Source organism: Macaca nemestrina, chromosome 1, assembly GCF_043159975.1.
Source record: "Macaca nemestrina isolate mMacNem1 chromosome 1, mMacNem.hap1, whole genome shotgun sequence".
NCBI classification, from domain to species: domain Eukaryota; kingdom Metazoa; phylum Chordata; class Mammalia; order Primates; family Cercopithecidae; genus Macaca; species Macaca nemestrina.
In genome coordinates, this window is record NC_092125.1 from 48,289,925 (window position 1) to 48,313,370 (window position 23,446).

General features: G+C 31.6%; 1 protein-coding gene across 4 annotated transcripts in view; it reads right to left on the reverse strand.

The window, feature by feature from the left end:
• Window positions 1–23,446, reverse strand: part of LOC105484614 (BMP/retinoic acid inducible neural specific 3) — a 399,147-nt gene that overhangs the window by 357,949 nt on the left and 17,752 nt on the right. For all 4 annotated transcript variants that reach the window (XM_011746431.2, XM_011746438.3, XM_011746433.3 and 1 more), the window contains exon 2: window positions 17,536–17,821. In XM_011746431.2, the coding sequence (XP_011744733.1) occupies window positions 17,536–17,771 (236 nt within the window). In that variant the 5' untranslated portion in view covers window positions 17,772–17,821. The remainder of the gene's footprint in view (window positions 1–17,535; window positions 17,822–23,446) is intronic.

The following is a 23,446-nucleotide window of genomic DNA, read 5'->3' on the forward strand; positions in this document are numbered from 1 at the left end:
AATTTGAACTACAGACACTGGGTGCCATCTGGTGGAAGCTCTTATTGTGTCATTATTGCATTTATTGAGCACATGTTATGCACATGTCTTTTTGCTACATCCTGAAACTATAATAATAAACAAGATACTATTTTTACTCTCAACAAACATATAGTCTTAGGTAATACTATCAGATAAGTAAGCAAGTACAATATAAGTTACAGAAGTTTTACAATATCTGCCCATTTTATGAAGGCAAGTATTCACCTCAGTGAGTATTGCTTAAAGCAATCTGTATAATCAACATTGTTTAAATTGAGCCCTTCTTTAAATGGTGGTTTTTATATTACCATATTTTCATTAAAAATTAAATGACTTCAATGGATTTTTTCAGCAAAAAAAAATCAAAATATGAAATATTTTGAAATATTACATGTGAAAAAATAGTTCTTTCTAGTTCTCTTGTCCACCAAATAGATACAAGACCTTGGACAATTTATTTAACTTTTTGGGCTTTTGTCTATTTCCAACAAAACCACAGAGTTGTTAGACACAAACAATCTCCGTGCAAACAACCTACTGTCTACATTAACATCTTAATCAACATAACTTTATTATTCCAGGAAATTCTTGCCTAGGAAGGTAAGTTTCAAATAACTTCATTTATTATTCCAGGATCTCTCTGATAGACTTATAGGCTCTTCAATAGAAAGCATCATCAAACAATGACTTATTTCCAGTACTCTTAGAATCCTTGACCTCAAAATCCTTCTTTTGCTCTGTCCAGTAATCCTACACTATCATATCCAGGGTCCTTATCTAATCCTAATGAAACCTTACTCTGCCCACGTTAATAAATCCAGTTTCAAAAAAACATAAAACCTCAATTAATGTTTCAATTTTCCCTTCTCCCCTCTGACCTACTACTAAAGTCTCTGTTATGGTAATACATTCATGTGCAGTGGTAAGAATAAAATCAGCTTCATCTTATCAACAGATTGTCTTAATGCTATTCGGAAAAGTAAATATTCACAATTTCAGTATTTAAGTAATTTTATGCTTATCTTTGAAAATATTTAATAACTTCTTGGTATATAATTTAACTGTTTAAAAATACATGGAAATGCAATTAATCCATTTACTTTTATATTAATAGACTTGCAAACTACAACATATATTGTAGAGGACTTAAGGAGCTAATATTTCAAAAGATAATGTTCCACAGGATTTTGTTACAAATTTTTCCTTATAATTTATATAGCATAATTACAAAAGTAATTCTAAAACAAATATCAGTGGGTTATATTTCTATATGGGTAATATGAAAAATTATAACTTCACTCCTCAAGATTTCACAATAAAATCAAAACTATAAAATAGAAAGATTCCAAATTAATAATCTCTAAATTATCTTCCCATCTAGGGAATAATGAATAAAGAAAATATGAAGAGTATTTCAATTGGAATTGGACAAAATGTTTTCCCATTGCAAAAGTTATTATAGCATCATTCTTTAATCATTTTATAATATTAAATGAAACCTTTAGTTGCTTCGACAAAAGTATAAAAATACCTAAAATATTTTTATAATTAAAATCTATAAACATAACTAAAATATTAAAGAAGATAATCTCAAATATATGATTTTAGGTTTATATTTATTTATTTAGATATAAGATGATGCTATCAACAGCTTTTCTCTCTTCTCTATCTCTCATCACTTCTCTCGATATATATAAACTAGGATAATATAATGGCCACACATTTTCTTTTCTGTATTAACAAAATTTTCAAAACTGCATTATCAAAAAGATGAACTTCTTCTTCACTCCTACTTTTGGGAAACTTATACTGTAGCTACAAAAATCCATCATGAAGCTTGATTTGTAGCTTATGCTGACTTAGAGGACATTTTATATGAAATACATAAGCACCTTAATATTAAAGCCACTGGATAATTTTCACAAAGGTTCTCCCTGTATTAAATGTTGATATATACTAAATTTAATTCCATAGTGATTAGTGAACAGCATGTTAGTTTGAGATATGTGCTGTGTCAGGCAAAAATGCAAAGGTGAACAGTTACCCTTGACAATGAGGAGAAAGGCACTAACCAAGGATGAATAAATGTTCCCTCTCAAGATGCCATAATAGTGACACTGCCAGTTATCAATGTAGGCTAAGTGACAGCAAGAGTAAAGGATAGGTTAATATCATCTCTATTGTGGAAGTAACTTATTCTCCTTCACGGGATTAAATCTCAGACCCCAGAAAGATATTCCACTGGTATTTTCAGGCCTCTCTATTTTCATTTTTGTCCCCGGTTGCCTAGGACAGAGTAGAAATTAAAGAGTTCTTTTCTGATTTAAGTTTATTCTTTCTACCTAATCGGTCTAATGATGGCATTTTCAGAGTTGTGTATCTATGTGGGAGATGACCCAAAAGGGGAGAAGGTGTAGGTGAGTATGTTTCTTCCCTTTTGGCTTTGACACAATGCAGGCCAACAAACATAAAAATAAATGTAACTTACCCTGCACTCTTATCTTCCACTCTTCCTAGGAGAGAAAAAAGTGTTGCTCATAAGTAGGCATAATGTTCATATGAATAGTAGAATAAAGGGAAAATGAAGAGTATTTCAACTGAAACCGGGTATATTAATATAATGTGTTTTTTATATAACCTCAGTGCCTTACTTTGGTTTGAATCTCCAGTTTAAATTTTGAAGTGTTAAATAACAAAAGCATGGCATAAGAGTATTTTATATTTAACCAAATAAGTCATGTCTTCAAAAACCAGATCAAAATTTTACTCCAAGGCAGAAGAAATGGCATCTAATTCCAAATTTTTTAAGAAGGTCTGTGATAGTACGTGTGTGTGTATGTGTATGTGTGCTTGAATGAATTAATGGTAGAAAGATGTTGAGCTGTGTGGCGATCTAATTAAGGGATATGACTGGGGCCAGAAGTAGAAGACAGATAACCTAAGGCCTAAACAGTAAAGCTGAAACTGTGAACATTGCCAAGGAAGAGAACGTAATGTGATCCTAATTCTTAACAGATGCCAGAAATAGAAGTAGAAAATTTGAGTTTTTAAGTAATATTAACCTCTTATAATATCAATAATAAATTTTCTTTCCTATAATAAAGCATTCCTAAATAATGGCAAAAACAGGTCTCAAGCTATAAGTTCCCATGTCGTTGGCGAATTTTTAAATTCTCCTTTTGATTCTTTTGATTTGACTGAAAGGGAAGAACTAATCATAGTACTTTAGTTTTCACAGAACAATACTTTGAATAACCACTTTAATATAAGATATGCTAACATAACAGACTGTATTTCTTCCAGTAGTTATCAAAAATCAGATTTTGAGAAAGGTATAATGTAGTATAAAATGTATTCATTGATTGTATAAAGTTTGATTATAGGAAACAGCTAGTTGTAATTTTTGTAAAATAAAAGAAAATCCATTCACATGACTTGCTAAAAATATAATCAACCGGAATCCAACAATGGAAATTTCTTTATCATCTGATAAGTTTTATTCATATCTCTTGCATTATTTAAATAGTTTCTCCTTTTAAAAGCAAATAGGATTTATCTTGAAAAAAATTACACATGAATTTTAGAAATTAGAAAAATTTGATATCCTTATATTAAGCCACAGTGTTCATTTAATATAATTATGTAAATCACAAAATTATACTCAAAACAATTTAAGTATTGACCTTAAAGAAATAAAACCTGCAGCCAGTTCTACGGCATATTTAGAAACTTTTAACTTCTATACACAGTGATGTTATTCTATATATCAACATTATCAAATAGATTATGTCAGAAAGGTGACCGGTAAAACTTAATTTTAATGGAATGCCATAGTGAGAAATAAACTTAGAGAATGCCCTGTCATCTTCATTTACTAGATGAGGACTCAAAGACACAGAGGGCTGATAAAATTTTGTACATTTTTACAAAGAATAAATGGTCAATAAAAGCATGAAACCTCAGTTCTACAATATCAACTTATCTCTCTATCCAACTATGTGTTGTCTTTACCTGTCCAGTCCAAACGAGCTGGATTAAGTTGACATAATGCAAAAATAAATAATTTAACTTAAGTTAAAAGTCAACTGGAAAATAAAAGATTGAAAAACTTATCAATAAAGTATGAGGATTATGAAGTCACAACCTAAGTAAACATTTGCAAAGTACTTATGAGAAAACAATTCTAATAAAAAAATGGAAATCTTTTAAAATACAATTTTAATATACAAAAATGAAAAGGACGTCCTAGATTGTATTTTTATAGGCTAAAAAGTTAGATTAAAAGAAAAAAACAAATCGTGAAATTCACTTATTTTCTCTTTAGGTGGGACTGCAAAACTAACAGATCTATAAGATCAGTCAGTATTCTGTAAAATACTTGAATATTATGGCAACATTTGACATAGTCAAATATAATATCATAATAGAGAAGCTAGAAAAAAAAACCTAGAAGTTAATACAGGGTCACAGTGCTGTATCTGAAGCCCCTGAAGTCAAATGTGCTTCAGAGTTCAGAGTTTTCCGTATTTTAGAGGGAAATGAGGAACACACAGTGTATCTTATGTAATATTTTCAATGGAATGTGAGGCAGTAACGTATAATCAAGTATATCAGCATCCTTGCAATACAGGGTGACTATTTTGCATTCAATACAAAAATAAAAACTATATCTCACATCTGTCAAAGTCAAGGAAAGTTTCAAAGCAAAATGCGATAAAAGAAAATGATCCAGTTTCAAAGCTTTGGAATTTTGCAATTTCCATAAAGGGCTTTGTACCTACACAAAAAGCTGAAAATTATCTAATTATTGGAGGATTTCTCATTATTTAATTGAGGATACTTTTTTATTGTTATTCTAAGATATTTGTCAGTGATTCAAATGAATACATAGGAACTATTCCTTTCAAATGTGCATATTTTGAATAAACCAGTATGTTTCAGTATAATTTTCAAGAAAAGAAAATTCTTGACAGATTTCTCAAATGGGTCAAATATATTTTTATTATTATTTTTAATGAGATACGAACACATGCAATGCTCTCAAGAGTAGGAGAATCTAGTTCTCCCTAATAGTACTTCAATAAAAGAGAATAATAATGTGAAGTCTGAGTGCTATCATTGGATTAAACATTGAAGAGATAGAACTGGGATAGGATTAGAAAAGTACACCCTGGAATGTGGTTTGTTCCCAGTAATTTGAAACATTTAAAGAATGGTTAGATGGTCATTTGACAGTTATACTATAAATGGGAATCAGATAGCATGAGTTAAACATCATTGCTTTGAGTAGCTACATTTTAATGTCATTTTCAATCTTTGGTTTTATTTGGGAGGAAAAAAAAAACTAAATCCTGAAAAGATCACCGCAAAAAAGGATTATAGTCTCTTTGCTTTTTTAATTGATAAACATGGAAATGTATTCCTATCAGTCTTAAACTTATTGTTGTATTTTAAAAATTTACTTTCCTATAATGGTTAAGTTTTGAAAGATTACATTTCATGAGAAAATACTTTAAGAATTTTAATGCTGTATGTTTATTTAAATCTAATTTTCTACTCTGTTTTGGGAAATAGTTGTGTGTGTCTTTCAGATAAGACCGTCAGCACATAAGGCCACAGCAAAACAGAGATTTTGCTAATTTTTTAAGCCTTTGTTAATTTCTGGCTGACAAGAGAGGTAGTTTAATTAGTTAGCTACTAATATCTATTTAAATGAGCAGTCAGGGAACTGTCTGTCACAATAAGGATATGCAAAGCCCAGGCCATTCTCTTTGACTCTTTTCAACTATTTCAAAAGAGAAGAAAATAGGTAGATTCCACATATGTGTAAATGAAGGGAGAAGTCTCAAAAAGTAATCACACACGCCTAAGTATTTAACATACTTTGGACACAAAAGAAGAAAATTGGATTTAAAGAAAACAAGTAAGGTACTTAAGTCTGTGTGATTACTTTTTGTGTATTTTCTTCAAGCGTGTGTGGTTACTCTGTGTGCATTTTCTTGGTGAGTGCGTGTGTGTACATGTATATACTTTCGAGTTTGACCTATAGGTGCCTTAACAATAAACTAGTGAAATACTTTCAAATATTGTGGAAGCCTTCTGTAACCTTTTTTGTTTTGTTTTGTTTTGAGACGGAGTTTTGCTCTTATTGCCCAAGGCTAGAGTGCAATGGCACAATCTCGGCTCGCTACACACTCTGCCTCCCGGATGCAAGTGATTCTCCTGCCTCAGCCTCCCAAGGAGCTGGGACTACAGGCGTGCAGCACCGCACGCGGCTAAATTTTATATTTTTAGTAGAGATGGGTTTCCACTATACTGGCCAGAATGATTTCGAACTCCTGACCTTACTCGGCCTCCCAAAGTGCTGGGATTACGGTCGTGAGCCACTGCGCCTGGCCAGCCTTCTGTATCTTGACTAAAAGAAAATATTCAAAGAACGCTGAGAATTCTTTAAAAGGACCTGAAGAGTATAAAACGTTCCCTTTCCCTAGGTTAAAGTATCTCCTCTACTGGCAAACAAAATGGACACCCTGGCAAACTGGGGTGTTCAAAGTTGAAACAGAACCAGGCAGTCATACCTGCATGAGGGAGCAGTGGGTCACGGACTCTTCATTCCCAGAAAGATGTTGTAAAAGTATCACAGGACCTCCCTTTCTGCAATCAAGCCAAACCAATGTCTGTTATCCTTGCCAAGATAAACTGAGAGGTGAACCACACTCACCACCAGCAGTTTGAAAGGTTTGACAGCGACTTCTAGTTTGGAGCTTGGAAGCCAATCAATCAGAACTTACCTACCCTGGCCAATCAAGGCTCAGCTTATATCAACCAAACAGGACTCAGCTGCAATGACCAACCTGAATTAAGCAAGTTTCAGTCTTTCTGTACACAGACCTGATTGGGAACCTCGGCAGGAACTTTGCTGTAAAACATGAACAGTCGGCTAGGCGGTGGCTCCCGCCTATAATCCCAGCACTTTGGTAGGCGGAGGCAGGCAGATCACCTGAGATCGAGAGTTTGAGACCAGCATGACCAACATGGAGAAAACCTGTCTCTACTAAAAATACAAAATTAGCCGGGGGCGGGCGGGGGGGGGGGGGTGTGCCGTGGCCCATGCCTGTAATCCCAACTACTCGGGAGGCTGAGGCAGGAGAATCGTTTGAACCCAGGAAGTGGAGGAGGTTGCAGTGAGCGGACGTGGCGCCATTGCACTCAGCCTGGGCAACAAGAGCAAAACTCCATCCCAAACAAAACAAAACAAAACCCATAAACAATCTCTTTCGTCTCTGGAATGAATTTTAGTGGCGTATGTTTTGTTTAAATCTAATTTTCTTCTTTTGTGTACAAACGCTGTTTCCCAAGTTTACAAACTATTCACTGGCATAAAGTCTCTTCCCTCAAATTTCAGAGAACTTTTCTTCATACTAAAAATCAGTTATTAGCTTATACATTTAAAATAAAAAGACTTACTAATATATTTCCTAGGTTTATGTAAAAAGAGTATGCTTTTTATTTATTTATTTTTTATATTTATTTATTTCATCATTATTATTATTACTATTATTTTTATTTATTTATTTTTTTTTTTTTTTGGCAGAGTCTTGCTCTGTCTCCAGGCTGGAGTGCAGTGGCACGATCTTGGCTCACGGAAACCTCTGTCTCCCGGATTCAAGCCATTCTCCTGCCTCAGCCTCCCGAGTACCTGAGATTACAGGCACGCACCACTATGCTCAGCTGATTTTTCTATTCTTAGTAGAGACGGGGTTTCACCATATTTGCCAGACTGTTCTCCAACTCCTGACCTCGTGATCCGCCCACCTTGTCCTCCCAAAGTGCTGGGATTACAGGCGTGAGCCACTGCGCCCTGCCAAAAATAGTAAGCTTTTTATATTGCCTTTGTTTACTGGGAAATTTGGAGAAATAAATGAATGGAATATTTAATAAGATATGTACGTCCTTTGTGTAACTTTTTTCAACCAATATTTTTTAACATTTTTATATTATCACATATCACGTCAGTAAGAGAAGCAAGTTCATGAATAAATATTACTAATTAATTGGTGTAAGACTGTTTTAGAGACGTAATTTTATCGAATAATTATTATATCCTAAAGCACATTATGGAATTATAATTCCTATTGAAAATTATAGGGAAGTTAAAGAATATACTTTGGGAAAATTAAAAAACAAGCAGGGAAATTTTAAAAAAACTGAAAAACTTGCTACTTCTATAAAGATTGGTCTAACTATGGATATTGGATAAATTAATATCTATTATAAACCATAAATACTCAGTACACATTTCAGCTTTAATTTTAAAAGTAAAATTGGAAAATGAGGGTCTAATCTTTACCTGTATTCACAGATGCTTATTAAAATGAAAGATAATATTTTAACTTAATCTTAGGACTAATTTATTTAAACTTGATTGAAAAATATTGTCATTAGCATTGCTATTTTATTTTTATATAAAAGCAGAAAAGACATAATGAATGTAATTTTAGAATCTTTTGTAACTTAGAAACATCATAATGCAAATCACTTTCTTCTCATTAAATTTCATTTAAGTACACATGGGCATACACACACACACACTCAAGAAAAACATCAAGAAACCCTTCAAAGTGTTAAAACCCAGTTTTTTTTCCTCTAATTTTCAAATTCACATTTTTGGAATGGTGCTCGTTAAAAAAATAAATATTAGCAATTCAAAAGCTCCAGAAGAGTGAAAACAAAAGAGAACAAGTCTAATAACTCTGGCAGTTTCACTTGGAAGAAGACCACAGAGATAATGAAAATGAAGAATTAGAGTGCTTGGCAAAATGGGATTAGATAGAGAAAAATAATCAAATAAAGTATTTTTTTAAATGCCAAAACATTATAATTGTTGTTTTCCATTCTGTAAACAATTGTGTTAACTAGCAATCTTGTTTATTTTGTCATTATAATAGTAACAAACATGAATACACTATTAAACTAAAAATTACTTGTAAATTGTTTTAATTACAAAAGCACAACTTTTTAATTTATAGTAACAAGATAATGCACAATTCTCATTAAGAACTGATTCTTCTGACAGTGGACTATAGTTTCTAAACTCTTTATATTTCTATATTACTTCTGACTGTAATATAGTCAGAAGACTGAAATTTTCCCAATGGTAACTGTATATTTCAGATCTGAGTTATAATTAAGTAACAAAAATTAAAATGTATTATATGGTTTAATCTCAAAATTAGAGATATAGCAATATCGTTGAACACATGTATTCAAATGGTTTTGGTTATGAATGTATTTTGATTATTATTTAAAATCACTACCTAGAATACTCCTCTTAATTTATCATTGCACCAAGTTTGTTAACAGTGTAGTGATTTATAGTAAACCAACCAACTAGGATAAAAAGCTTCCTTCTTACTATAGCTTCTTCAATATAACATACAAGAAATAGGAAAAAATTAGATTGGTGGGGGAAAGATAAAAATTACACAATTTATGTTCCAATATACACAAAGAAAAAATATAAGAGGTATAAGAGATTCTTATATACTATTTATAAAGAAGTATTTGTAAGTGATTTTTGCAGATAAATGCAGATATAAGAATTAACCACAGTACATTTTTGTTTTAATCCTTTACATCTATTTGTTCTGATGTTTCCTTTTGCTTTTGATAGCCAAAAAATAGAACTTTATAGCTCAAAGGATCTATAGAGATCTATTGCAGCCTTACTTTTACAAATGAGGAGACTGAGGTCTGAGAAATTAAGTTACAAACCTGAGTGAATACAGTTGCATTTTGTCAAAGACAGAAAAGAATACACGCCTCCTTGCTTATAGTCAAGAGGAAATATTTTCATTGGGATGCGCATTGGTCTCTAAATCCAGTATATCCAAAAGCAAAGCCAGTGCCTTTGATGGTTGAGCAACTGGCTTGCTCTAGGAAATTAAAGACAGAAAGATAGAAATAAAAAAATAAAATGTATAAAATTAAATAAATAAAACAGAAAAAGGGAAAAGTTCTGTCTTCCACGTATTCATAATTTAAGTTAGAAGGTGATTTTAGTGCAATATCATACATGAAAGAGAAATTCATGGATATGAGGGGTGAACAAAAGTTCAGCATGTTTTCGTTTTTATTTCTGAATCTATAAAATGGAAATTATTACAGCTATTTATAGGATTAAAAAAGATAACATGAAAGCACCAATTACCTAATGAAAATTCAATATTTAATTTCAATCTCTTTTCCTTTTCTAGTATGGACTAGATAGATAGGTGGATGCAGTCCCTCTTTCTCCCTATAGCTCTCTCTGTATATATTTGCACAACATATAGATATGATCCCCAAACACTTCTGACTTATGTTATAGTCTGTCTTTCACATACAAATATGTTTAATTATAATTATTTTAAAAATTAGTGCTAAGGCTAAAAGGAGAAACTATGTTTCATTATTTTAACTCTATTTTTAACTTTTTCCTAAATAACCCTGGTAAATCATAATTTCATTGTTAGTTACTTGCAAATGACTTTTCAAATAAATTACAGCTCATCCGAATGTTTTTAATAACAACTAATATTTTTCCTGAGCATAACATTTACACATATTCATCACAAAAAAGTGTGAGGGAAAACCTATAAAACTTTACACAAAAAATAACTCAAACATTTAGGTGCAATACTTGTAGTCTTTTTAGTGTGCATTTGTATATGTTAAAAAAGTAAGACCATCCTAAAATAATTACAGCCCTATTTTACATTTTTAAATTTTAATGTGTTTTCTTTTACTTAAATTTGAAGGAATATGAAAGAATTTCCTATTGTATTGAATATCTTTTGAAAATAAAACAATATTTAGTACCATTAAAACTCAATTTTCAGGTTTCTGAGGAAACAGTTAAATTTATTTCTTTAATTTTCTATTCTTAATATCTAGTTTTAAATTTGCATTCTTACGATTTTTGAGAATTCTGAAAACAAGGATATATTTAATTTATTATGTTAATATTTTTCTTTGTCGGTTAGAATAAAGTCAAATTGAGTATACATTCCATGACCATATTTAAGATGCATATTACATATTTAATGCTCAAAATTCTGTATATCAGTACAATTGTATTAAATTCTATATTTAAACAATCTTTTTTCTTATCACCCCTACACTTGTGGGATGTGTTGTGGGTGTGTGATCTATTTCGTCCATAAAATTTAAAATGGCAGATTAAAGTTTCTTGTGACAATTATGTGTGTGTGTGTGTGTGTGTGTGTGTGTGTGTTTTAGTTTCTCCTAGAAGATCTATATATAACTTACTATTCATTATATAGTGTTATATGGCATTTAAGAAAATTGATTATCTTTTTACTTTTTATGTTGGGTCTAATTTTATCTCAGTTAACTTTGCTAAAAGTAGCATATTCAAAGAAATGTTTAAGTCTGATTATGATAATTATTTTTAGAGCTGGAAATGTTTACACTTATTACATTTGCTATATTTTTGTTTTTTCGGGTCACTTGGTTTCAAGTTTGATAATTCTATCATTTTCATTTATTTTTAAACTTTTGATATGTCTCTCTTCATATGTAGCAGGAAATTTTCAAAATACACATAATGCTTTTTACATCTGCAAGTTGTTATTGTTAAGGTTAGCAATAATATTTGAAACTTAATTTTTCTGGTTAGAAATGGAAATATTAATAAATTTGAATTTCAGCTCTGCTTAATTTTTCTAAGGTTTTACTCAAATTCAGATCTCTAAGTATTTATTTATATTATCAGAGTTTATAACCCTAGGTCACTTAAACTTAATAGTTATTTTTATTGTTAAATACTGCCTCTTCCAAGAATCATATTTTAACATTTCCTTGAAATTTTAAAACAATATTTACTATTTTTCACCAAACTCTGTGTGATAATTTTTAGTGTGAATTTCATTTCTGTTGCTACATTTTATTTTATTTGCATTATTATCACATCCTCCAAACTCCTTTTTATTTTCACCCTATCTTTTTCTTACCATATATTCCTCTGTTTTTAGAGATACCACAATTTCCTACAATCTATTGAAGAGACTAAGCATTCATGTGTGCTTGTGTGTGTATGTGTATATCAGGGAGAAGGATCATGAACAGGTAATCTCTTCTATTAAATCTTTAAGATATTTATTTCTTTCATTTGACTATTTTACAAAATTTGTTACCTTCTTCCTTCGATAAATGCATGGTCTCCCTACTATGATACTCAAACTGTCACATACTACCAGTCAAAGGTGCTATTGTATTATAGCGTGTGTGTGTGTGTGTGCGCACGTGTATTATATATAATATATTACTGTATTATTTTATTTGTCATGTGGAATAGAGAGGGCTCTATCAATATGTAGATTTTGCTGAAACAGCATGTATTGATCAGTGTCTCCAGTTCTTTCTTTGTTTTGCAGGAGAGTGCACTGATGTATAGTGGTTTGGGCTTAATTATCAGTGTATAGCTGAGGTGGAATTTACCCTGACATTCATTTCTCTGACAATCTGAACAAGAAAGTCCAGGGGAAACAACATTAACTACATTAAAGGCTATTCCTCTCCCTGTTCCTAATTTACTTCTGAAAGTCCTTGTTCTTTGTCATAGATATGGAATCATTAATACTAGTACTCATGTATTCCCTTCTAGAGTTGCCAAATTTAGCAAATAAAAATACATGGCAAACAAATAAATTAAAATTTAAATAGACAAAAATATTTTCTGTTTCTTTGTTTTTTTATTTAATTATGTCTCAAATATTACATGGGGCATCCTTATTTGATATCCTCCTACCACATCATTCTTGCCATGTACCAACTCCGAACATAGTGAGAGAGAGAGATCATTTGACTGTGGCTACATCTCAAGGTAGGATCCTGTCTTAGAGAGGGAGCTGCAAAGTTCCTATTAGGATCTAACTCTGGGCTTCGGAGTAGTTAGCTGATGGTAATGTAGTTAGCTGATGGTAATGACACAGCTCCCTTCTGTATTTAGGGTAAGTGCCACCTTTGTTGAGGCATTTGGGCTTGCTCATCTGAAGTATTAAAATATGTTTTGCTAGTGTTATAACTTATAAGAAGCTTATAACTATTTAAATGTCTCTCATATTCTGGCAGAAAGTTACATATTAACTATAGTTTTCTGTGTTGTTATGAGTTTTCATTTTCCCTCCTGATAATTAATATAGTATTTTAACAGGAAGTTTGAAGTGAGCTGTATCTGGATTGCTACTTTCAAGACATTTTAAACCAGAATCCTCATAGTTTTTATTATAGAAAATTGTATATTCTTAAAAACAACTCTTTATCAATAAATACTTGTCCAATTCTTATTCCTGATGAAAAATACTTCTATTTTAATTCTTAATAACTTGTATTTAAATGGATTCTTATGTATCCCAAAATTATGAAGTTTTTTTCTCTGTTTTCTTCTAAAAACTTAATATTTTTGCCTTTCCTATTGAGATCCTTTTTCCATATAAAATAGATTTATAAATATGTTAAGAAGAGAGGATTAAATTTCTGCTTTTCTCATATGGATACCCATATAAAGAAACATTTATTCAGAAGTTCACTCTTTCCCACACAAGATTTCATTATAATCCTGTCACATATGAAGTGACCACATAGTGGTTTAACTTTTTTTAGACAATCTTGTCTTTCATTGGTCATTTTTTAAATATAATTTTTTTCAAGGAACATGACTAAAAACACTCGAAAGGCACAGCATTCATCTCAATTGTCTCCTGTTCTCAAATTTGGAGCATTATTTGAGTGCTCTGAAGGACACCAAGTTGTGATAATATGACATGTCTGTCTAATATTTTGAAAAATTATAAGAAAATCAGTATCATTTTCCCATAATTCACTTACACATGTGGTTAACCAAAGAATGGTAGAAGTTAGGGAAAGAAAAAAAAAAAATTTGTTTTGAGTCATCATATCTGAAGATTTACATATGTGAAATGTTTATTTTATGGTAATGAAAATTGCCAGCCTATGACCTTAGAACTCATATTAGTGGTTCAAGATAACTGCATCTAAGTTTGAGCCACTAAAAATGAGTCTCTATTCTAGATATCCTCTAATGTATTAAAAGAATAAAGATTGCCATGGCCTGGAAAAAAATTATACATATTCTGACAGGCTTACAGCCTGAGGGATAGTGTTTCTAGAATACAACTGCACAACACAAGGTTCCAGCTTACTAAGGGGCCAAATGTCCCTCTGTTCCATGTGGCAGAGTAGACAAAATTTCTCCAGGCATAGCTCACTTTCTGAAACTAAAAACACTTTTAGAAACACCTTTATTTTTTTTAATGAGGCAATTTTTTCAAAATGCCTTATTATTTTATTCAGGAACCAATTTGAGGATAGTGGGAAAAATAGTTCGAAATCTAGCTTATAATATTTGTCCAAATAACAAGTTATGTGTTACTTCATTCTAAATCTTCCAACTCAGTGACCAACCCACAAATTAATCATCTTTTAAGTCTTAATGTAGTTTCAGATACAAATTCTGTAAATAACTTTAAATATACACAAGTTTAAAAACATAAATGTAAGTTATAGTTGACAAAAACACACCTTTTCAAACATGATGACAATTTTTAAAAATCTTAGCCCTAGCTATGATTTTAGCAATTTTTGATTACTGTGTCCTTGCTGTTCTATATTTGGAGTGAAAATAAAAATATGTTGCTGGAGAAGAGGAAGAAATGAAGAAACACACGTGAAAATAGATTTGACTTAATTATTTTAACAGGTTTGTTATGTTTTACATTTGTAACTAGTGCCTTTCAGAAACAATGTCAATGCAATATTCCCCAAGAATGTGTTGATGATAGTAATAATAAACACTAGTAGAATTGGGCTGATCACTTTATGAAATTACAATCTTTAAAATGACAAATCAAGTATTTAAATACGGAAAGCACTAATTTTCCATCTGTGTGTTTTAAGTACTCACAAATTCTATATTTTATGGCAAACATTAATGAAAGATGAACCCTCTAAAAATTGTTTTTGAAGACAAATATTAAAGACAAAAACTCACTTTACTAAAACTAAAGGAACTCTAATGAATAAATTATATTGTTCTTTTTATAGCAACTATCAATAACCGTAGCATCATTTGCAATGTTTAAACGGTTTTATAAGACGTTATAACCTAGCTCCATTGTTTATAAATGGATTTAATATCTTTACATGTTTATTCAAGCCACAAAGGTAAAGACATAGGAAGGATAAGTAGCACAGAGCTAATGAAGGTCTCCAGGAAGTGAGTTGCATAAAACCAAACAATATATAAGCCTTGCAAACAAACCTCAAAGCACTTTTGTTCATTACCTTTAACATCTGTTATCCAAATAATGCCTCTTTCATTCAACCCAGCACCTCCAAAAACATGTCAAGCTGGCCGCGCGCGGTGGCTCACTCCTGTAATCCCAGCACTTTGGGAGGCCGCGGCGGGCAGATCACTTGAAGTCGGAAGTTCAAGACCAGACTCGCCAACATGGTGAAATTCCGTCTCTACTAACAATACAAAAATTACCTGGGAGCGGTGGCGGGTGCCTGTTAATCTAAGCTACTTGGGAACCTGAGGCAGGAGAATCGCTTAAACCCAGGAGGCAGAGGTTGCAGTGTGCCAAGATCGTGTCACTGCACTCCAGCCTGGGTGACAGAACGAGACTCCGTCCCAAAACAAAAACAAAAACATGTCAAGCCATGTTTGCAGCTCACAGCTCATTGACTGATAAGCTAAACCACAACAATCACACGTAAGACAGCACGTTAGACCTCCAGATACAGATGCCAATAAATCATGGAGACATGCGCTGGCATCAGTTTGTCTGGCAGAGTGTTAAAAATCTTCTTGCAGAGTGCTAAAATCTAACACATCTTTACAATTCTAAATTCAGGTAGCTTCACACAATCTGTGAAGAAAAACTGGCTAAATCAATAAACACATATAAAAATAAATGAACCCAGAATCATAAAATGTTGACAATTTCTGCTGCATTTCATAAAGAAAATCTGTAGTATTCCTGTTTTTCCTTTTTTTTTTTTTTTTTTTTTTTGAGACGGAGTCTCGCTCTGTCACCCAGGCTGGAGTGCAGTGGTGCATCTCAGCTCACTGCAAGCTCCGCCTCCCAGGTTCAAGCGATTCTCCTGCCTCAGCCTCCCGAGTAGCTGGGACTACAGGCACGTGCCACCACGCCCAGCTAATTTTTGTATTTTTAATAGAGACGGGGTTTCACCATGTTGAAAGATGGTCTGCATCTCTTGACCTGGTGATCCACCCACCTCCTCCTCACAAAGTGCTGGGACAACAAGCGTGAGCCACCACGCCCGGCTTCATCATTTCATTTATTTAAAAAATAGAGTAAATCTTTTCATCAGGCTTATGACAGTTTTATGGCTGCATGGAATAAGAGATTTTTTTTTTATTTTTGAAAAGGCAAAACAATAATTGTAGATGCTTCATGGAACTTGTTCAAGACACTCAGTCTCTTCTGTAAATATACATTGCTGATAGGATTTATAAATTTCTCATAATGCTGTACAAATGACCACAGGCAAACAAGCAGAGTGCCCTCTGGTGCACATACAGAATAAAATAAAATATTTATATAGGAGTATCTACATAGATACAGACACACAAAAATGCACAACAAATGTGCTTCTTCATAAATGTTAAACCAATAACTAGGAATTGTAAAAGTCTATCACCAATAAACAAATTGAAGTAATAACTTCACATAAAATGTTGTTCATGGCATAGATCAATATAATCTAATCCATCAGGCAACCACTTGTACACTCTTCTACTTAATGTATTCACGGGACATCAGGTGTGCAGGCAACTTTTGCTGGATTTAATATATTACTCTTTTTGTGTAACTTATTTAGATTTTAAGCATAGAACTTTGATAAATGTTAAAGATCATATATCTCAATCTTGTCCATTTCTTTTATCTTTGTTATCATATCTTATTTATCTGCTACTTGTTTTTATTCCATTGCTGTTTCCTTTAACTTCTGAACATACAATTACCTTTCAGGTAAAAAAGGATGAGGTGACTCAACTTCTCAGTGACTAGTAGAAGATACCATTTCCATTTAGGCTGAAAAAGGTAACATAGCATTGTATAAGGTAGAAAGGAAAAGCAATTTTTAAAATTTCACTTCAAAATTTTGCCTATTTAAAATAAGAAACTCAGCTTCCAAGTACATTGCCATTTACTTTAAGGCAGTGTAACATGCTTAATTTTGGGAGTGATAGACAAGTGGTCACCATTATCTATTTTTATCGTAATATATTACATCTATAAGAAATACTTCTGAATAACAAGAAAACATTACTATGGTGCATGGTAAAGGGTAAACCCTTCTGATAATAACTCTTTCCCATCTGAAACTTTCCCTTCGAGAAACTTATTTATACACAACCTTCAAGGATGATATTTCTGTAATTGCTTTCCCTTTGCTTCATACCTGTATATCTTGTATCTTGTGCTAAATCCCTGCCGGCTTCTGTCCACAAAATCTGTGTATTCCTGTGAGCGATGGAAAGGTCCCTTATCAGAGAGGAGCCAGTCGAAGGGGCTTGTGGCATGCTGATCCGAAACAGCAGCAACCGCTAAAACCCAGCAATGAAGACTCAGTGCTATCCACTCCCATAGAGCCATCAGAGAGAACAATTCAGCACCAGCTCTGCTTCGCCATATCATGCTTCCACTGGGGATTTAGAGCCTTCATTCTCTTAGCTTTCCCTCAACACCTAGACAAAATACACAGGCAATTAGTTAACCCCTAGAAGATTCCTTTCTCTCAGTTAAGGTGTTGAGGTGGCTAATTTTTAAATTTTAATCTAATATCATTGTTTTAAATTAACATTAGCAGAAGAGAATAAAATACAAACCAAAATGATTTTTTTCAGAGCTGTATATCTTTTATATTTTGTGCCTTTTTTATACTAATGGAAAATAAAATACTGAGTCATAAGATATTTCAGCATAACAATTTCATTCAGTGGATCATTAAAGCCTATTGAGCAAAAATCAGAAGTTGAATGTTTTATAAAGTTGGACAGATACAAATAAACAATTAACATGTTCAAGTGTTTCATAAATTTTGTTATAAATTTTAATACTAGATTTAATTTTATTTTATCGTTATTTTAGACAAATGCTTTAAAATGAAGCAAAGATATTCATGTCGTTATTTCCCTAATCTAGACAAACATGGAGTAAAACTGTGGATTTAAGAATACATAAATATATGTATGTATATGTGTGTGTATATGTGTATACTTATTATAGAGACATATAGATACAGATAAAGAGACAGACACAGAGTGAGACAGAGAGATGATAGAAAGACAGATTGATAGATGAATAGATGTGTGTGGGGGAGAGTGCATGTGAGGAGTAGTGTCTTTTCCCAGTTTGTTTTTTTTTTTTTCATTATTAGGAAAAAACTGCATATCTAATTACTTAAACAGAATCATAATTACATTAGTTCTAGGGTCTTTAAAGATTTAAATGTGCATATGTATTATTCATAAGATAGTCATACCTCCAAAATTATACGCACATAAATTAAGCGAATGCACATAAATTAAGCTAACGCAGATTATTCATAGACTTTGAAACTGCATACGTTGTAGTATAACCATTCAAAAAAAAGTAATAAGATGTATAATCCCAGTATGGTACAGTGTAAGAAACTTTATACAAAGCTGCTGATGTAATGTCTATATGCTGCACCAGAAAATTCTAAAAATATTTGAATTCAATTTTTCTTTCTATCCTCATCAGCTTTTCAAACAGTATTATTAACAGCACATAGAACTACAGAGTACAAAGATTCTGACTAATGAGAAAGGTTTACTTGTGTGAGTTCCTACTCAGCAAAATGTCTTCAGAAAAAAAAATTAAGATTTAGAGTATTAAGTAAGATATATCAGTAATAGTAGTTACCATATTTCTATGGTATTTGAATAAGAACACTGGTGGTTTAAATTTGCTTTCCTAGCTGTACCCCATTATTTATATTTAATCCTAAACTACTTCTATATGAAAAATATAGAGAAAAAATTTTGCAGCTCTGAAGTAGCTCAAAACAGTGATACAATGAGTGAACTCTTACATATCACAAAATTAAAAGGACATTACTCACATACTATATGAGTTGCCTCAATCATATGAGTTGCTCACTAAGGGGATTAAAGAGTACCCTCTTTTGTAAACAACATAGGAAGCCTTACAGGTGAAGACATTGTAAAATGTTTTTCTATAAGAAGGAATATTATAACAGAATAATTTTGGAATAGGAGCTTGGAGATTCTAGACTATTTTAGACTATTTTCTGTTATCTGCATAAATGTACCATTGTCAAATGATTCAACTCCTACCTTTCAAATCTTCTGAAAATATATTTTTACATATGTTTTGGCTTAGGAGAACTATGTCATTTATATTAAAATAATTATAGCTTACTTACATTTATAAACACAATTATTCTTATGTGTAGTATTATAGTATAATAATCCTTCTATGACTAAAAAATATTGCTCATCTTTGTTAAACACATCTTTGTTATTTTTATTTTGGTTATCATATACATTCAAACTGACAAAATTTAATCATTATTTTTAGAAGATATAATTTCTTAATTTCAATGAGTAATTTTTCATTTCATAAAGACAGAATAAATTATTCAAACATACTACTTAAGTCCATATTACATATATCATCTGAAAGCGTATACTTCTTAATTGAATAAAACTTCAGTCACACCATCCAAATGAAGTTCTCTTATTACCAAATGTAATGTGAACAAGAATATTACTGAAAATATTCAAACAATACTTATTTCATCCTAAAAATAACTGGGAAAATAGTTCTTTGAAAATAAGGTCAGATTTTCTACAAACCCAATAACCAGTATAGCAAATTAGGCTATATAACATCAAGAGACAATATTCATAGTGGTTGAAAAAATAGACTCTGGAACCAAACTGCTAGTGTTAAAATTCTAGCCCTGACCGGGCACAGTAACTCATGCCTGTAATCCCAGCACTTTGGGAGGCTGAGGCAGGTGGATCACCTGAAGTTAGGAGTTCAAGACCAGCCTGGCCAACGTGGTGAAATCCCGTCTCCATTAAAAATATACAAAATTAACCGGGCATGGTGGTACGCATCCGTAATCCTAGCAATTCCAGAGGCTGAGGCATGAGAATCGCTTGAACCTGGGAAGCAGGGGTTGCAGTGAGCTTAGATGATGCCACTGCACTCCATCCTGGGTGACAGAGAGAGACTCTGTCTCAAAAAAATACAAACACAAAAACAAAACAAAACACCCAGCCCTTCTACAACTCTGTAGATGTTTGACTTAGGGCAAGTTACTTAACTTCTTTTGTGCGTCAGATTCCTAAACTAGTATAGAGGTCACCTCATCACTCTTATAAAAATAGAGTGAGTTAATATTTGTAAAACGCCCTAGAATAGTGCCTACCATATGGTAAGGGCATGTGGTAAAGTTTTAAGTTATATTTTATACTGGTATGAAGTCATGCCATTATATACCTGAAAATTAAACCAAACATTTGTACTCACACACATGATTTTTGTAATACACAAAGTGTTATGAAAGTAGGATACAATTGACCTAGATAGCATTTGAGGTCCTGTTCTGCAATTCCGTAATTTTTCAATAGGTGAATTACCCAGAACCACATTCTTATCACTTTCTTTATCAAATGTGTTGAGCTTGTTCCATAGTCTTCATATCCCTCATTTAAAAAAAAAAAAAAAAAAACTATATTGTGTATATTTAAGGTACATAGCATGATGTAATATGGTTACTATAGTGGCACAATTTAACATATCCATCATTTCACATTGTTATGCATCTTAACATATAAGAAGATAGAAAGGTTTTCTGAAATTTTGTGCAGGGAACTACCTAAAAATATTACCAGGTAATTATGAGGTAATTACCACATAATTTGGGGGTTTTAATTATTTCTGTTTTTTCTACTTCTGATTTGGGGAACATGTTCCCCAGTTCTGTACAGAAATATTTTTTTCTGAAAGTTTGTTAACACATAGGAATGTCAATCCTACCCCAAATTAAGTTAATTTTGGTGATATCTTAAAATCATTATATTTGTAAGAACTTTATGAAGAGACTTTATAATGAAAAAATTCGGATATCCCAGTAAAGTTATACTGAAATAGTGTTTAATAACTTTTTTCACGAGTTACATGACAGGGAGAAAAGTCATAATAGAACGCCTAAAGCAAGGATGTAAGCTTCTAGCCATCTTTGGGGCAAGTGGTCATTAAACTCAATATTCACCATCAGAAGAGCTTCATTACCTGGTTTGTCACAACAGTAGATCATTGTACATTTAATTCTTCTTTTCATGAGTACTAATTTATAAATTATTACTGAATGACCTTAATTGGTTGCTTTATTTGGGTAGGGTTACAACCATATTAATCCATGTGTCAGAGATGGTTTAGCAAATAGAGTTTGTTTGTAACAATGTAGTGTTAGGATATTAGGGGTGACAACTGACGTGAACAGCTAAACTTAGATATACTGCCAAGAAAGAGAAATCACAAGTTCCAATGAAAGAGGGTAGAAATTATTAAACTACTAATGAATGTATCACTTTTTCTATAGCGTGGTGAAAAGGCAAAATAGTCCAGAATTTGATATTCGTAAGCAAGAGGATAAGTGGCCAACTGAGGAGATGAGAACATCAATTCTCAATATTTTCTGGACAATGGGAGAGTAATTTTATATAAAAGAGAGAACTAAAAGAGAATGAAGACCAACACCAAAAAAAAAAACATTAAAAACAATACAAAATTTAAAGCATGAGTTCATATTTAAAACATGGTATTTAATTAAGAAGTGGTATTTATGGATTTCTTTCATTAAAAATAAGTCATAAATATTAAAATAGCTCTTTCAAAAACAGATATTTAGTATAGGTCCTACTCTTAAATTCCTTCACACAAAAGAAAATTCACTGTGAAGATCACCTCATGATACAAGTTTATTTGCAAATCCTCAATGGCCTTGATAATCTGTGCAGAAATAAAATACACCAAAATATGTTACATATATACTAATGTATACTAATGCATATAATATATAATACATGCATAAATATTATTGTATAATATTAATGTATAATATATATTCTATATATGATTATTCTTTCTCACTAGCTGTCAATAGTCTTATTCCAAGGTGGCAGTACCTTACTTTTATCTAAAATACTGATATATATATTTGAAATTCATAAATGTTGAAGTTCATAAATAAGGTAATTCATAATTATTTCTAATATAACTGAATTTTCAGTAATTTCCAGTAGAACTGAAACTACAAAGATATAAACAAAATATTAGGAATCACTGAATTAAACTTAATATCCTTTAAATTGGTGGGTCATGTCACAGCGGCACATCTTTTAAACCTGTGTATCTTATTATCCACAACCTAATTAGATGTCCCGTGCTAATTATTACTATTCGTTAAATGATTAACGTTGCAAATTTCATTTCTTTTTTTGCATTTGCATTTGGACTGATTTTTGCTGCTTATATATTCAAAATATTCTCTCAGGAACCAAAACCTGCTGAAGAACTTGAATATAAAAAGTAATTTCAGAAAATCATTGTATCAAACATATTTACTTTAATTTGGAGTAATGTACAACCCATGGAAAATTGAAAGACTGATACAGTAAATTCTTACGTATCCATCAGGCTGAATCACCAGGTTTTTTTTGTTTGTTTGTTTGTTTTTGTTTTTTACCATATTCTCACTCTCAGTCTCTTTTTCTCTTTCCCTCTCTCTCTCCACCTCTCAAAAATTTTTAAGTATTGGACAAAGGTATAAATAAAATTGGCTAATCTGCCCAATGTCTACAACCATTCTCTAAATTTATTCTCTTGAGCAAATACTATGCTGTTCTATAAAATAGTTCCTTAACATTAATGGTTACTGATACTGAAGCTTGTAAATGTAAAACTATGAATCTTCAAAATACAATACTCAAAATAACTATTTAAAAAGCCACATTCTTTCAAATAATGTGATATATATTATTCTATTGAATCTATTAAATTATAAATGTTAGTCATTTGATTATTATAAAATAAAATATTTATATGTATTAACCCTAGAATCTGTTTATAATATATAGCATTATTATATAATCATATATAACTATAATAATTATTTTTCAGTTATACATTTAAGTAAATACTAGCTATGAAATCAGTGACTACTAAATACATAATTGTATAAGTAAATAAATGGTAGATGAGTTAAAATATTTTAACATAAATTTTCAATAGTGTTTCTACAATATTTTATT